Here is an 11,137-nt window from a genome sequence, read left to right on the forward strand (position 1 = left end):
AGTTTCTCCCTACCTACTCTATCCAGGCCCCTCATGATTTTGAAAACTTATATCAAGTCTCCTCTTAGCCTTCTCCTTTCCAAGGAAAACACTCCCAACTTCTCCAATCTTTCCTCATAACTGAAGTGTCTCATCCCTGGAACCATTCATAAACCTCTTCTGCACTCTCTCTAATGTCTTCACATCCTTCCCATAGTGTGGTCCCCAAAACCGTACACAATACTCCAGCTGAGGTCTAACCAGTACCTTAAATAAGGTCATCATGACCACCCTGCTCTTGTACTCTATGCCCCTATTAATGAAGCCTAGGATACTGTATGCTTTAGAAATAGCTCTCTCTACCTGTCCTGCCACCTTTCATGACTTATGTGCATATACCTATGAAATCACTTATGTATTAAAAAAATACACCATGCTCCTCCATTGGTTTAGCAGCCAAATATACCCTGGCATCCCACTGAGCTGCAGAGACAAGGAATCTGGCAAGTTTGATCTTTGCTCTATACCAAAATAGCAAATCATATTCAGTTTTGTAATAGGGGCACTACAAATCTCCAAGTGAGAAACAGTGGTCTAGTTCCATTCATTATCTGATGTCACCTGGGATCAGGCTTGGTTGTGACCCCTACACTAGGCCAAGTAGCCTGCTACATGCTGTGTAGATTTATTGGTGAAGAATTGTCTCTGAACAAGGAAGCAGAGGATTGCTTGCATTGATGGAACTACATCCTAGTCTGCTGCTTCTACAAAAGGAGGGAAGAATTGTGATAATTGTTAAGAATGACCAGCACAATTAAGCAGATTACTGTATCTACTTCAGAGCCGCCTCTTCAATTGCAAGATAAAACTATAGTTGTGGATCAATTAATTCAATACTTCCATTGTGGGGCATTTGATTATTCTATAGGACCAATCTCATTTTGAAAGTTACTATATACAACTCTCAGAATCCAAAAATTCTTTTCCCTGCAAAATATCTATTGATTTCCCCTTAAAAATCAGCTGTCTCTATTCTCTTTACAGGCAGTCTTGGCATTTTCCATGCATTTGCCTACCTCATACAGTGGAAATTGCACAATCACCTTCCTTTCATCCGAATTGGGGCCAGTGTCCCCTTGTTGTAGAATTTATTTCACAAAATATCTAAGAAAACATTAGAAGTGCCTCTCTTCCATAAAGCTATACCAACCCCTTATTATTGTATATTGATCTACAATTCTGTCATGACTTCTCTGATGCTTTCCAGACTCATTGCCCTGTAGGCTCATCTCTACAGGTGCATAAATCAGCATCATGGTCAACGGTTTAATCCTAGGGCATAACATTTTCAATGATTCCACAAACAAATCGACCAGAAAAAAAGACCAATTTCATTAATACTTCTTATAAGTATCTGAGTCTATTATAAATAATAACAATTGCAAACATTTTCTCATTTAGAACCTGGAAAAGCTACTTCTGCATTAGGTATTCCATGTCAAGTATTCTTTCTTCCACATTCCTCTCTTCACAGATTATGATTTAGGCCCTTCTTCCTCACTCCACAAAATGCACTTGTCCAAAAAAGTTAAATCATTATTGTGCTCCAGCTACCGCCACAGTAACCAGTTTTAAACAGCCATATTTTTATTTCAGATTTCCAGCACCCGCAGTATTTTGCTTTTACATTTTGGACACTGTGTTCTCTACCTACACACTTCTCCATCACCCTCTGGTCATTAAAAACACAGCCACCCCCCCATAACTCACCTCAACCTAAACTCTGACAACTTTGGACCCTAGATTGGATTTTCATTCTGTACATTGGCAGGAGTGTAGACAATTGAGTCATCAGAACATAACTGGAGCAGAAGCATGCCATTCAGCCCCTCAAGCATGCTCCACCTTTCAATAAGGCCATGGCTGATCTGACTCTGGCCTTAACTCCACTTTTCTGTCTGCACCCCCCTCCCCCCACCCATAACCCTCGACTCCCTTGTTAATCAAAAATCCATCATACTTAACTTTAAAAATATTCAGTAACCCAGCCTCCACTGCTCGTTGGGGAAGAGAATTCCAAATACTAGCAGCCTCAAGACAAGAAATTCCTCCTCAGTTCAGTCTTAAATGGGAGACCACTGATTTTGAACTGTGCCCCCGGTTCCAAATGCCCCCACAAGTGGAAACATCATCCTCTACCCCGTCAAGCCTCCTCAGAATCCTAGGTTTCAATAAGATTACCTCTCATTCTTCTAAACTTCAATAAGCGTAGGCCCAACATACTCATCCTTACCTCCCAAGACAAACTCTTCACCCCAGGATTCAGCCTAGTAAACCTCCTCTGAACTGCCTCCAATCCTAGTATGTCCCTCCTTAGGCAAGGTGATCAAAAAATTACACAATACTCTAGGTGTGGTCTCACCAATGCTCTGCATAGTTATAGCTAGCCTTCCCTACTTTTATACTACATCTCCCTTGTGCCTGCAAGCTAACTTTATCAAATTCATGTACAAGGACACACAGATCCCTCATACTCCAGCATCTCTCCGTTTAAATAGTATTCTGCTTTGCTATTCTTCCTGCCAAAGAGGGCAACCTCATTTCCCTACAGCCAAATTTTGCCCATTCACTTAATCTATCCATATCCCTATGCAGACTCTTTGTACCTTCTCACTACTTGCTTTCCTACCTATCTTTGCATCGTCAGCAAATTTGGCTACAACACAATTAGTCCCTTCATCCAATCATAGACCGTAAATAGCTTGAGGCCCCAGGACTGATCCCTGTGGCACTCCACTAACTAGAGTTTGCCATCCTAAAAATGATTCATTTATCCTGACATGGTTTCCTAGCCAATCCTCTATCTGTGCTAATATATCACGGTCAATGCCATATGCTCTTATCTTGTGTAGTAACCTTTTCTACGTCGCCTTATCGAATGCCTTTTGGAAATCCAAATACACAGCATCTATTGGTTCCCCTTTATCCACCCTTCTTGTTACATCCTCAAAAGAACTCCAATAAATTTGTCAAACATGACTTCCCTTCCACAAGAGCATGCTGACTCTGCTTATAATTTTCAATGCCCTGCTACTACCTCTTTAATAATAGATTCTAGCATTTGAAGTGAGTGGGCAAAAATTTGGCAGATGGAGTATAATGTGGGAAAATGTAAACTCACCACTTTAGCAGGAATAGAAGAGCAGTATACTATTTAAGTGAAGCGAGATTGCAGAACTCAGTGGTACAGAGGAATCTGGATGCTCTGATATATGAATCACAAAACATTAGTGTGCAGGTATAACAAGTGATTAGGAAGCCAAATAGAATGTTGGTGTTTGTTGCAAAGGAAATGGAATATAAAAGTAAGGGAAGTTTTACTGCAGCTGTACAGGGCTGGTGATACCACACCTGGAGTATTGTGTACAATTTTGGTCTACTTATTTGAAAAAAGGGTATAATTGTGTTAGATGCAGTTCAGAGAAGGTTCACTCGACTCATTCCTGGGATGAAGAGCTTATCTTGAAGAAAGGCTAAACAGGTTGGGTCTACGCCCATCTGGGCTTTAGGAAAATGCGAGGCGATCTTGTTAAAACACAAGATCCTGATGGGACTTGATAGGGTAGGTACCGGAAGGATGTTTCCTCTTATGGGGGAGACTAGAACCGGGGAGACTAGGGGACAGTTAAGAATAAGAGGTCTCCCTTTTAAAGGTGCAGATGAGGAGAAATTTTCATTTAGAGGGTTGTTAGCCTGTGGAATTCTCTTCCCAAAAAGCAGTCGAGGCTGGGTCATTAAATTTGTTCAAGGCTGATTTAGACAGGGAGTCAAGGATTTATGGGGGGCAGACAGGAAAGTGGAGTCGAGACCACAATCAAATCACCCATGATCTTGGTGAATGGTGGAGCAGGCTCAAAGGGCCAAATGTCCTACTCCTGCGTCCTATGTTCCTAGGACAGACATCAGACTGACTGACCTATAGTTTCCTATTTTCTGTCTTCCTCCTTCCTAGAGGTGTTACATTTGCAGTTTTTCTATCCTTTGGGGCTTTTCCAGAATCTAGGAAATTTTGAAAGATTACAAACGACACATTCACTATCTTTGCAGCTACCCCTTTTAAGACCGTAGGATGTAGGCTATCAGGTCCAGGGAGCTTGACAGTTAAGTCCTATTAGTATTCCCATTACTTTTCCTCCCTCCCATTTGCCTCTTGATTGCCTACTAATCCTTGGATGCATTTTGTGTCTTCTACTGTGAAGAAGGATACAAAATACTTGTTCGAAGTCTTTGCCATTTCCTTGGTTCCCATTATTAATTCCCAATCTCACCCTCTAAGGAGAGAATGCTCACTTTAGCTACTCTTATCCTTTTCATGTACTTGTAGAAGTTTTTATCTGTCCATTTTGGCATTTCTTGCTATTTTTCCCTCATACTCCAATTTCATGGTACACCTTTCCTTTCAATTTGATACTACTCTTAAACTTCTTTAGTTAGCCACAGAAGGTGCACCCTTCCGGTTGAGCCCTTCTTCCTCAATATCCTCATTGAGAGTTATGGAATAACTCCTTACATAATCATATTTATTCTTCCTGCTGATTTGTGGCAATAGTGTCTGCATTCAAATTGGCACCTACCATCCCCTCTTTCCTACAGCCAGCTTCTATTCTTTTCGGATTTTATATTTCCCCGCCTCCCCCCCAACCCCAATCATCATTTTCCCCTCTTACTAGTTCAAATATTTGCCACTGCCCCTGTGGGCTTCATCAAGGAAACTGGTACCAGTCAGTCAGTCAGACCAGGAGAAGCCGAACATCTACACAGTTTTCCTTGCCCCAAAGATCATTCTAACTTATTGGGAACCCAAAAATCTTAGCACATTACTCAAGCACTGGTTGACGCACCAACTTAGTTTAGTTTTATGACGACAAGTGATTTCAAGAATCCCACAAAAAGTAGCTTGCATTGATATAGCACCATTAACATGGTAAAACATCCCAACATAGTAACATGTTCAGAAGCAGTGAGTTGTTAATCTACTCCCCAATTCCTCAAATGCATCCTGCAACATCTCTAACCACTCCTTCCCAAGCTGATGGATCCTACATGAACCACAATTTTTGACTGTTCTCCCAACTACATCAGGAAAGTTAGTTTCCATCTGCACCATTATATCCTTTATCCTAGTATCTGGAAAGCATCACAAGCCATCGATACATTTAATTAACAAATCTTCTACTGAACAGCTAACAGAGGTAGAATGACTCCACTGAAAGAACACAGGATTCTCAAAAAAAAAGGCGACAGCTGATGAAACAGTACTGTGCAGACACTCAGGGAATCTCCCAATTTCCCAGATGACTATACTGCCAAGTGTTTTTATTCTTTCACGGCATGTTGGTGTCACTGGCTTGGCCAGCATTTATTGCCCATCCCCAATTGCCCTCGAGGTGGTGATGGTGAGCCACTTTCTTGAACTACTGCAGCCCATGTGATGTAGGTACAACCCCAGTGCTGTTAGGGAGGCAGCACCAAGATTCTGACCCAGCAAGTGAAGGAACGGCAGTATAGTTCCAAGTCAGGATAGTGTTTGGCTTGGAGTGGTGGTGTTCCCATGCGTCTGGTGCCCTTGTCTTTCTGGATGGTAGAGGTCACAGAATTGGAAGGTGCTTTCAAAGGAGCCTGGGTGAGTTACTGCCCAGCATCTTGTAGGATAGTACACATCTGCCACTGTGCATTGGTAGTTAAGGGAATGGATATCGAAGGCTGCCTTGTCCTGGATGGTGTCGAGCTTCAAGTGTTCTTGAGACTAACAGTCTTAATACAACAGCTTCATCTCAGTGTTTTAGTTCCTGATTATCCTTCCTGTGACACACATTGAAAATGCTGTACTAGTCCGAGACTTCTAAAAGGTGTCTTACATCAGCATTTCTACTCTTCTCTTGCTCCCCTGCATGTGGGCATTTAATACCACCCCTATGCTGCCAAATCAAATTATCTTAGCCCCTCTCACACTGTAGGAATGCATGTTATGGAGAACTTTCCATCTTCTGTGCAGTATTATGTGTAGCCAGATAGTCCTCAAACTGAATGACCCTCTGCTTAAATGCAGCATTAACACACTCCCTGGATCAGGATAGCTTGTCATATATGTAAGATGACCCTTCCATTCCTACAATAAAAGCTCTAGCGCTCCTCTTCTTGAAATCTTCTGGGATATGCGTCTTCAATCCAGAATCTCTACATCCCATTGTTTTAACAGAACAATAAAAAACTATTTCTACACAACCAAAACTTATTAGCGTTCCAGCCCTTCACAGAAGCTTAAAAACAAAAAGCTAAAAGCTACTGCGGATGCTGGAAATCCAAAACAAAAACAGAATTACCTGGAAAAACTCAGCAGGTCTGGCAGCATCGGTGGAGAAGAAATCAGTTAACGTTTCGAGTCCTCATGACCCTTCGGCAGATTGAGTTTTTCCAGGTAATTCTGTTTTTGCTTCACAGAAGCTTATCTATGCCAGTTCTTTACAATTGCTTATCTATGCTAGTCATTCACATATCAAAGACTCCTTAGAGATAAAACAACATGCTACGAAGGAGTTTACATTGCTACCTATGAAGCCACTTAACTTTAAAAAGAGCAAATCTATTGTGTGTTACTCAAGCTATTCCAAGCTACATAAAATAAAAATTGTATGTAACATAACTTAGAATGTATGAATAACAAAAAGCTAGCATACAAGTTCAACAGTTAATAGGGAAGGCAAATGGAGTGTTGGCCTTTATTTCAAAGGGAATGGAATATAAAAATAGGAAAATCCTGCTAAAACTATACAAGGTACTAGTTAGACCACACCTGGAATATTGTGAACAGTTTTGGTCCCCGTATCTAAGGGAAGATATACTGGCATTGGAGGCAGTCCAGAGAAGGTTCACTAGGTTGATCCTGGGATGGAGGGATTTTCTTATGAGGAGAGGTTGAGTAGGTTGGGCCTGTACTCATTGGCGTTTAGAAGAATGAGAGGCGACCTTATTGAAACATAAGATTCTTAGGGGGCTTGACAGGGTAGATGCTGAGAGGTTGTTTCTCCTTGTGACAGAGTCTAGGACCGGAGGGCATAATCTCAGAGTAAGGGGTCGCCCATTTAAAACAGAGAAGAGGAGGAATTTCTTCTCAGAGGGTAGTGAATCTGTGGAATTCTTTGCCGCAGAGGGCTGTAGCGGCTGGGTCGTTAAGTATATTCAAGGCTGAGATAGACAGACTTTTAATCAGTAAGGGAATAAGGGTTATGGGGAAAAGGCAGGAAAGTAGAGTTCAGGATTATCAGATCAGCCATGATCTCACTGAATGGTGGAACAGACTTGATGTGCTGAATGGCCTACTTATGCTCCTACATCTTCTAGTCTTATAGAAAAGCCAATTAATATAAAAAGGCTAGATGAAAGATGAAGGAAGCTGTTATCTTTGGTTCCCGCCAGAAACTCCATCCATTTCCTTGGCAACTGTCTGAGGCTAACCAGACTGTTTGCAGCCTTGTGGTCATATCTGACCCCAAGATTAGGTTCCGACCATATAATGCCACTAGACCAACTATTTTCATTTCCATAACACTGCCAAACTCCACCCTTGCATGAGCTCACTTGCTGCCGAAACCCTCATTTATGCCACTGTGACCTCTCAACTTGACTATTTCAATGCACTTGTGGCTGGCCTCCCACATTCCACCCTCTATAAAATTCCAGCCATCTACTCGTGTCTTTACTTGTGCTGTCCTGTTCACCCACTACCGCTGTGCTTGCTGACCAATGCTGACATCCAGTTAAGCAATGTCGCGATTTTAAAATTCGCATCTTCGTTACCAATCCATGGCCTCACACCTTCCCATTTCTGTAAATCTCCTCAAATTCCACAACTTTCCAAGATGTCTGCACTCCTCTAACTTTGGTCTCTTGAGCATCCCAGATTTTAGTTACTCCACCATTGATGGCTGTGCCCTAAGCTGTCAAGGTCCTAACCTCTGGAATTCCCTCCCTACACCTCTCCTCTTTCCTCCTTTAAGATGCTCCTTAAAACATATCTTTTTTAACCAAGCCTTTGGTCATCTGCCCTAATAGGCTTGGTGTCAAAATGTACTTTACAATGCTCCTGTGAAGCACCTTGGGGCATTTTATTATGTCAAGGGTGCTATATAAACACAAGTTGTTGATATTTGGAATTTAAACAAGGCAACACATCAGTTATGATAATCTTTAAACAAGACAACTGGCCATGTATTAGGGAAGTAATAGGAAAGGCCTATGGTAAGGATGAGACTTGCTACAATACAATCCACTAAGCTTCAGAGTCGAGTTAGCCCTTGGAATACAAGCCATGGTATAAATAACGACAGTGACCCTTTCCAACTCCTTGTGATATACCATTAATAAACGTTTAAGACCAGAATTTTGTAAATCTATATGCTACAAGACATCGATTAGTATTTTACGAATTCTTTACGTTGGTGGGTTGGGAGTCTCTGAACCCATTTATCCAACATTTACCATCGGACTTGAAACCACTGAACGACAAACAAAATTCTTGAAATGAGCGCTCTCGTGATTTGCACGAACATACAGGGAATTTTACCCTTTCCTGGTGAAGTTCAACATAACTCAGACCCCGGCTGGCAGCAGTCCAGCAGAAAGGAAAACTGGGGGTTTCGCTCAACATTGTGAAATTCTCTCTCACCACCGCCAGTGCATCAATCGGTCTAAACTAGAACCCATACAAGGCATCGGTGCAACCGCTGTGTCGACAACATTCATGCGTGATTTATTATTTTTTTTTGCTGTTTGGGATTGGCAAAAGTGAGGACACACCCACTAAAATCAGGACTTACCCAATTTCTCCACCAGCTTGAGCATCACTCCACCTATGTGCACTTCTCCGGTCACTCGGAGGGAAACATCGCGGCTCAGGTCGGTCACAAGAACATTGAGTTCCCACGTCCCATCAGCGTAACAGCCATCCGGCATCCGAATACCGTCCAAAGCCATTTTTATTTTATTTTTTTTTACCCGGGGTGGGGAGCAGTGAAAGAGTTAAGCGAGCTGGTTAAAAAAAAAAAATAATTAAACAATAGTCAGGGCAAGCTCATGATCGGCTATTGGAATAAACGAATAATGTCACTCAGTTCCCCACCCACCCAGGCAACATATGGTGACAGCACAGCAAAGACCTGAGGTAAAACAGATCTTGCAAACCAATGTAGATTAAATACAGATCACAGGAGTCAAAGATAATCGAATTGAAGGTCTTTGCACGTACAAACTAACTGCCAGGAGTGGGCTTTCCACTGCCATACATTTTCCGTTATAGGGCTTCAAATTACTGTCGGATTCTCGGCAGTGCTGAAAACCTGTTGAAATCGGTTTTTTTAAAAAAAAAATAAAGTTACACATTCTCGAGAACAAAATGAGGCTTCGCAATGTTTGTGATCTTATTGCTAACCCAGCGTGTGAATACAAACTGCACTTCCAAAAAAAATATATAATTGGGGGTGGGTGCGGGAAGGAGCTGATTTATGATTTTGCAGATCACAATCTTGAAACGGGTTTTTTAAAAAAAAACCCCTTCAGTATAAACAAGCAGCGGAGGGGAAAAGGGCTTCGAATACAATACAATGAAAACCTTGGGCGTCTTTAAACGCGCTTTCCGTTTTTTTTTTAACAAACCATCCTCAGCGCGAAGCCCATCGTGTCAGACCCCTCCCCGCCTGTCACTGCATCCAGATGGTTCAGGAGACCGCTTCCCTGCAAATTCACCCCCACCAAAAATAAAATCAACCCCCCCACCATCCCCTCCCTGCCCGACCCAGAGTCCCCGAAGCTGAATGGAGGCTGGATTTCCAAAGTCACCGAGTGTGGCCCAGAGATTGGGAGGAGGGGGGGGGGGCTTTGCTCGGTAGCAACAGTTATTCCAGGATAAATAATGCCAAGATGCAGAAATAAAATTACCTCAGAGAATCCACTGGAAGTAATGTTGGCGGTTGCCCGGTAATGGGAAGAGAGGGAGAGATATAATTTAACAGTTTTCCCACAGTGTAGGCGCAGGAAAAGAAGTGTCCGAACTGCCGGCTCTTCGCTTCCCTGCTGGACGTTTAATGGAGTCAATCCTGGGTTTTTCTCTCTCTCTCTCTATGCTGGACTTCAACACGTCACTCGGACTCGCCTCAAAGTTCAATCTCAGCAGCTCCGGCTCACAGCTGCCTGTCCATGGCTGCGCTCGAGCCCCGTCCCAAACACTCTCTCTCTCCCCCACTGTCTGTGTCTCAGCCTCCACCCAGTCCCGCTTCCACCCCCACTCCAGCTCGCTCGCTCCCACCGGGATCCCTTCACTCCCAACAATGAAGCCGAGCCTCCGCTGCCTTTTATGGAAATGAGAAGAAGCAGCGCCGCACATCCGGGCCTCGAGCTCCAGGGATATTCTGTGCACACACACACACACACAGGACGGTATTCCCGTTAGCATTCATACGCCTGCAAACTTCAGTGGAAATGCACCCTTCAGCTGTTGGGTTTCGCCTTAAAAAGTCCACTTTTACCCTTCCATTTTAGTTTTTTTAGAAAGTGCAAATCTCCAGCTCATCATTTGTCACAATTACCATGCCCAGCTTTTAGAGTTTATATACATTGTAATGCAGGCATTTTTCTGGAAGGGATTGAGCCTAGGCGGGTTTGATTTTGTTTAAGCGGGCAGATCTGATCACAGAAATACAGCTTTATGAAGGTCTGCATGTTTAACAACTTTCATTTATATAGCGCCTTTGTCATAGTAAACCATCCCGAAGTGCATCACGCGAGCATCGCCAAACGCAATTTACCGAAGGGTCGTGAAGACTCGAAACGTTAACTGATTTCTTCTCCACCAATGCTGCCAGACCTGCTGAGTTTTTCCAGGTAATTCTGTTTTTGTTTTGCAATTTAAAACCATGCCACTTAAGGAGAGAGTAAAAGTGGCTCAGTCAAAGAGGTAAGCTTTGAGGAGTGAGAGGTAGCGAGGTTTAAGGAGGGAGTTTTAAAGCTTAAGGGCTAGGCAGCTGAAGGCATAGCCACCAATAGTGGAGCAATTAAAGTCGGGGATGCTCAACAGACCAGAATTAGGGGGGGGGCAAAGATTCCA

At 42.8% G+C, this 11,137-nt stretch overlaps 1 protein-coding gene across 4 annotated transcripts in view; it reads right to left on the reverse strand.

Moving 5' to 3' along the window:
• Nucleotides 1-10,405, reverse strand: part of fermt2 (FERM domain containing kindlin 2) — a 131,948-nt gene extending 121,543 nt beyond the window's left edge. For all 4 annotated transcript variants that reach the window (XM_078562614.1, XM_078562613.1, XM_078562612.1 and 1 more), the window contains exons 1-2: nucleotides 9,973-10,405; nucleotides 8,856-9,066 (exon numbers count right to left, since the gene is read on the reverse strand). In XM_078562614.1, coding sequence (XP_078418740.1) covers nucleotides 8,856-9,012 — 157 coding nt within the window. In that variant the 5' untranslated portion in view covers nucleotides 9,013-9,066; nucleotides 9,973-10,405. The remainder of the gene's footprint in view (nucleotides 1-8,855; nucleotides 9,067-9,972) is intronic.
• Nucleotides 10,406-11,137: the final 732 nt, after the last annotated feature.

The sequence above is a fragment of the Cetorhinus maximus genome, chromosome 18 (assembly GCF_964194155.1).
Source record: "Cetorhinus maximus chromosome 18, sCetMax3.hap1.1, whole genome shotgun sequence".
Taxonomy (NCBI): Eukaryota; Metazoa; Chordata; class Chondrichthyes; order Lamniformes; family Cetorhinidae; genus Cetorhinus; species Cetorhinus maximus.